Source organism: Vanellus vanellus (genome assembly GCF_965231255.1).
Source record: "Vanellus vanellus genome assembly, contig: HAP1_SCAFFOLD_47, whole genome shotgun sequence".
NCBI lineage: Eukaryota > Metazoa > Chordata > Aves > Charadriiformes > Charadriidae > Vanellus > Vanellus vanellus.
The window spans coordinates 567,140-573,139 of record NW_028127064.1 but is presented as its reverse complement, the minus strand read 5'-3'; the positions used below and the strand labels follow the sequence as shown (position 1 = coordinate 573,139).

Below are 6,000 nucleotides of genomic sequence, written 5' to 3'. Positions count from 1 at the left end.
GTGCCAAACTGGCCAGGTATCACATTCGGCATCTCGACACTGCGCTTTCAGGAATAACTTGGATTACACGAGATAACACGTATATTTTAACTACCTCCACCTCGTGCTCTCTCTCTAGTTCCCTGTACTGAGCAATTCTTCTTTCCTTCTAGATCCACGTGAGATACTCAGGCTTTTATGGTGAGAACAAAAGTAGTATCTGTGACTTATTTCCAGTGACTCCGATGGTCAAGAGAATTTAACCCCTGTGTCAGCACCTTTGCCCAGCCCTCTACGTTATCGTGCTAGCCAACTATGGCAGAAGGAAGAAGCCCCTCCGCAGCAGTCTCCATAGAACCTGCTCGTTTTCTTGCCTTCTGCCTTGTCCAAAGTTGCCCAAACACACACTTCTCGTAGTCGCCAGAACCTTCTCCTGCACATTGTTCGTTGCCACACTCTGTGCTGCTGCTGGAGCTCTCCTCTGCAGCGCTGCTGCCTGGCTGGGGGCTCCTTTTGCTGAGGCACCAGCAGAACCTGAAGATCAGGATGAGGACTGCAGCGAGCGCCCAGACCTGCCAGTGCTGCAAGGCAGCAAAGAGCAGGTCTCCCCAGGCCGAGGCGTTCTGCTCCATGTCCTGCAGCAGCCGAGTCTTGGGCTGGTTCAGCTGCTGCGCGTGCTGCCGCATGTGCCCGCAGGTGGCCTCACCCAGCCCCTGGCAGACCATGTGCAGGAGCCGGAGGATGCTCTGCACGAGCAAGTCGAGGAAGCTTGTGTCAGCCATGGCCTGTGGGAGGAGGGAGAGAAGAGGTTGAGTGGGGCTGGGAGGGCAGGAGGTGGTGGCGCAAGGGCCCTGCAGCTGCACTGCAGGGAGCTGGGGGCAGGCAGGAGAGGGGGCGAGACAGCTGGGGGGCAGCAAGGCCTGCGCCCAGCCCCGGCGGTGGCGGTGGCAGCGTGCCCGGCCCCAGGCGCTCCCGCCAGCAGCTGGGCCCTTGATGCAGGATGAGAACCCACCCCCCCGGGGGCCCGCCGTTCTGCCCGGGCCCCGCTCTGGCCCAGCCTCCCGCCGCCTGCGCACTCACCTCTGGCTCAGGCTGTGCTGGGGCAGCGCTGCCTGCGGGCGCCTTTTATAGCTGCCCCCATTGTGACACGGCCCCTCTGATGTCACAAGCGCCAGAGCGCATCACCGGCACAGCCGCCAACCAGCCCCCCCGCCTCAGCGCCTCACAGCTGCCCCCGGCAACCAGAGCCCCGACAGACACAGAGTACAGGCCCAGCCGGCAGGACAGGGCTGCCAGTTGCTCTGCTTCCACTGCTTTAGCCGCCCCCGCAGAGCATTTGCTGCCGTCCCGGAGTCAGGAGAGAGAGAGAGTCTTGGCCACTTTTCTCCTTCAGCAACAGCTAACGCCAGCTGGATGGCTTTTCCCTCTGCAGATTGACTCCGCTCACCTTGTCCTTCAGCAGCTTCTGCCACTCGTCCTGTAGGACTCCACACCGCAGCATTCCACCTTCGATGCTTTCCTACAGTACGACAAGGCCCATCAGTAACCAGAGCATGCTGGTTCTCATTAGCTGAGAGAATGAGAGTTCATGATATGGTGGAGCTTCCTCAGCACGTGTCACCACCTCCTCTGGTGGCACCCCAAAGGCCTTGCCTTCGGGCCAGTTTGTGATCACTTCTACCATTCCTGGGCAATTAGGGTTTCCTGTTTGAGCTCGCTGTGTCATTGAGGCAATCCACTTACTCCAGGGTAGCATCGGTGGTGTGATGAGTAGAGGGAACTTTACCCTTGAACATCCAGCTCAGTCCTGGTAATGGGGGTGCCAGGAGGAGCTGTGCCTCAGGACCAGGTGGTGTGACTTCATTCAGGCCACGATAGTCTACTGTTAGTCTCCAGTTCCCATCAGACTTTTGCGCTGGCCATATAAGGCTGTTCAAGGGTGAGCGAGTTTTGCTGATCACTCCTTGGCTCTCTAGCCGTTGATAGGAATGAGGGAGTCCCAGTTGGTGCGATACTGCTGTCGATGCACCGTGGCAGCAGCAATTGGCACCTGCTGATCTTTACGCTGGGCACCAGTGCCCACTAGGGCTTTATACTTTTGTGGCTCTGACGTGCCAGGCCATCGAATCCACACAGTCCAACAAATCCAGTTGTCCCTCTCCTCCTCATGGCTGGAGGCAGGGCACCTCAAACATTGACCACAGCACCTACGATTAGCAGAGGAGTTCCTACCTGGTCCGTAGGATGGCCTACCATAGGTCAGAGCAGCCTTCCAGTTCTCCCTCCCACTTCCTCATGTTCTCTCCATAGTTGCAGAGGCAAAGACACAGGACATCTCGGAGCGGGTTCGATTGGTCTTGAGTCGGAGGGTGGTTTTTCTCTTGAGTAAGGGGCTGTTTTTTTCTCAGCAGCTGCACATGGGTGTGTGGCCACTACTCTAGAAGGCGCATTGGTGGTGTAACTCGGGCAGTGATGGCTTTGGCAGACACTCAGTGAGTCGCTGCACCTCCCGCTACCCCCTGTAGGTTGCTACTGAGAAGAGCTGGCACTTTGCTCTTGCCTTGGTCTTGGAGGAGAGGTTATTGGCAGCTGTGAGCCGGGTGCCAGGAGAGACAGGGAGCAGGAGCTGTCCGCGACTTGGCCTGCTGCAAAAAAAAGGCCAGAGTGGGTGTTGTAAGAGCAGGGCCCTGGGAGAGCCCGGAGAAGCCACGTCCCTTGGGCTGATGGGCAGCGGGCGCCCATTGGGCTTCTTTAGCTCTCAGACAGAGGCAGCTCTTTTGAGGGGACAATTCTCAGAGATCTTGCAAGTCTTTGCCCATATAGGGTCATTGGATTTCCACAGCAGGTGTCCCAAAGAGAGGTATGAGTACAGGTCTCCTGCCACGCAGCTGCCATCAGGCCATGGCTTCTCCTCAAGGTGGCCTGGATGGCGCAAGTGCGTGCCTTGAATTGGAGACATCTCCAAAGCTTTCTGGAACCTCGCTGCACGTGGCTTCTGCTTCGTCGAATACTACACAAGAGCAGACGCTGAACACGCAATGCGATTTATCAACGACACGCGACTAGATGATCGCATCATTCAAACTGACTGGGATGCAGGGTTTAAGGAGGGGCGACAGTATGGAAGAGGAAAAACTGGAGGACAGGTGCGAGATGAATACCGGACAGACTACGATGTGGGAAGAGGTGGCTTCGGCAAGATCATTCAGATGCAGAAAGCAAATCATCAGCCTGCGATCTACTGATTGCCTCGTGGCTCCTAGCTCGTAGAGGGCTCTGTCCTTCCAGATCTAGCTCTGTTCTCGCATTTTGGATTGGGGTAGGGAGTGAGATCCAAGTTCCAGCAAAAGGTGACCCTCCTTAGACTGTGGATATACATGTATACATTCCCCCTTCCTTCTGGCTAGAGAGGATGTTCTGTGCTGTTACAGGGCAACAAGGGAAAAAAAACACGTGTGACGTGTGCCGGGTGAAGGTTGCGCAGGTCCCACGAGGGTATGGAGAATGAGCCTGGTGCTCGTACAGGAGGCAGAGCCCTGCTCAGCAGTCGTGACACTTGTTCCCTGTGCACAGGGCTCCCCACTCGGGCAGCGTCCTAACCACCTCACGGGGGTCACCCAAGGGCTGTCGGGCTACCAGGGCCACTGCAGGCTCCCTACCTACGGAGCCACCCAGGCAATGTGCAGAGCTGTGGAGGGGAACAAGTGATTGCCATTGCCCCAGCAATGGAGCAGAGACAGGTGCCAGCCTTAGCTCCACAATCAGTGAAAGCAGAGCCCAGCACATCAGCTCTTCAGCAAAATGCTCCGCCACTCTAGGGCAGCCGAGCGCTCAGCACCCTATGCCCGCCTTCCCCCCAAAACCCATGTCCACACATGCACAGACGCACGTTTGGGTGTGAAACAAATGATTTATTGACATCTATGTACAGGGTAAAGCTCCGCGAGGGACAGGGCGGTGGCTGTGCCCGTGGTAACAGGAGTCTCTGTCGCAAGGCTCCTTGCAAGGGCGACTCCAGCCGCATCGCGTCCCACTCCCCAGAGTGCGGTTCTGCTGCAGAGGAAAGGTGTGGCAGCAGTTCCCAGAGCCGACTGAGTAGCTTGTTGTGCGTGCCCAGCGTGCTCAGTTCCGCAGCACCAGCTCCCAGGGGAGTATCTAGGGGACACTAAGAGAGCTCCGTGCGTGAGGAGCTCTTTCGGTGTCCGTAGAAGAGCAGGCTTGTGAGCCGATCTTGCAGCTCATCGGCCTCACGCATTGCCTTGGCGTGGGCGGCTGGGTCATGCAGCAGGCGCTGGAAGAGGTTGAGTGGCTCCGCTGTTTGGAGGGCTGGGGGCAAGACGATGTCCTCGGGCATGTTCTCATTAGCAAAGAAGAAGTGGTCGAGGCGTTTGTCGTGCAGGCAGCCGCGCAGGTACCACAGGATATCCTGCAGCCGCATGAGGAATTCCCTCCTGCTCCAGCTCGACACTGGTAAGGTGTTGAGGAGGTGCATGGCAACCATCTTGAAGGTAGCGGTGGAAAAGCCAGTGCCCAGCAGGATAGCGGCAAAGAGCTGGAGGCATTTGAGGTGGGAGGTGTCGTGTGGGGCCTGCCTGGCCACATGCCTGAAGAACTTCACCTCTGCCACCGCGTAGCTCTCTGCCCATGTTGTGCTGGGGGTGAGGATGGCCTCTGGAGTCTCCCGGCTGCTCAGGAAGATGTCCGAGTCGCCTCGCCGCACCCCAAACATGATGTCAACGAGGAGGCTTTTCCCAGAGGCGTTTGTCAGCTGCAGCTTGCAGGAGCGGCTGGAAGGCAGCACCTTCATGCTGTAGTGCTGCGCCTGAGGCATCTCTTCCCAGGCTGAGCTCACCAGGTTCTGCAACCACTGGGCGGTTTTGTGCACATCCAGGTAGGAGCCGGTGCAGAGGGTGCCAAGGAGGCTGGCAGACGGACTTTTCCTCAGCTCCTCCTCCTGGGGGTGGTGGAGGTAGAACGGCGTGTTCTCCACCAGCTGATCCCTGCTGCAGGTACACGCCAGCTCCACGCGGACGCGGGAGTTCTTTGCCGGCATCTCCGCTGCAGTGCCCAGCTCCAGGTGGAAAACGTGCCCACGGGGGGGCTTAAGGGGCACAAGCAGGCGGTACACAGCATCACGCCCACGGGGACTCCAACCTTCGAAGGCGCTGCCCACCCCGATGGCTGGCTGCAGGACCGGGAAGAAACTGTTGGACAAGCGCTCTTGCAGGACAGCCAGGAGGTCGCCCACCAGCTCCTCCACCACGCGGCTCCTGTAGGCCAGGCGCTGCACTGACGACCGGATGCGCTTTGCAAACCTCCCAAACACACGCTTCTCATAGTCGCCAGAACCTTCTCCTGCACATTGTTCGTTGCCGCACTCTGTGCTGCTGCCTGAGCTCTCCTCTGCAGCGCTGCTGCCTGGCTGGGGGCTCCTTTTGCTGAGGTGCCGGCAGAGCCTGAAGATCAGGACGAGGACTGCAGCGAGCGCCCAGACCTGCCAGTGCTGCAAGGCAGCGAAGAGCAGGTCTCCCCAGGCCGAGGCGTTCTGCTCCATGTCCTGCAGCAGCCGAGTCTTGGGCTGGCTCAGCTGCTGCGCGTGCTGCCGCATGTGCCCGCAGGTGGCCTCACCCAGCTCCTGGCAGACCATGTGCAGGAGCTGGAGGATGCTCTGCACGAGCAGGGGGAGGAAGGTTGTGTCAGCCATGGCCTGTGGGAGGAGGGAGAGAAGGGGTTGAGTGGGGCTGGGAGGGCAGGAAGTGGTGGCGCAAGGGCCCTGCAGCTGCACTGCAGGGAGCTGGGGGCAGGCAGGAGAGGGGGCGAGACAGCTGGGGGGCAGCAAGGCCTGCGCCCAGCCCCGGTGGCGGCGGTGGCAGCGTGCCCGGCCCCAGGCGCTCCCGCCAGCGGCTGGGCCCTTGATGCAGGATGAGAACCCACCCCCCCGGGGGCCCACCGTTCTGCCCGGGCCCCGCTCCGGCCCAGCCTCCCGCTGCCTGTGCACTCACCTCTGGCTCAGGCTGTGCT

At 59.5% G+C, this 6,000-nt stretch overlaps 1 protein-coding gene across 1 annotated transcript in view; it reads right to left on the bottom strand.

Moving 5' to 3' along the window:
* Positions 1-753: 753 nt before the first annotated feature.
* The window catches only part of LOC309685548 (inositol 1,4,5-trisphosphate receptor-interacting protein-like 1), a gene marked incomplete at both ends in the record, with an annotated part of 47,762 nt that continues 42,515 nt past the window's right edge, over positions 754-6,000 (bottom strand). Inside the window, 3 exons of the mRNA XM_082501295.1 lie at positions 754-764; positions 4,435-4,699; positions 5,057-5,249. Coding sequence (XP_082357421.1) covers positions 754-764; positions 4,435-4,699; positions 5,057-5,249 — 469 coding nt within the window. The remainder of the gene's footprint in view (positions 765-4,434; positions 4,700-5,056; positions 5,250-6,000) is intronic.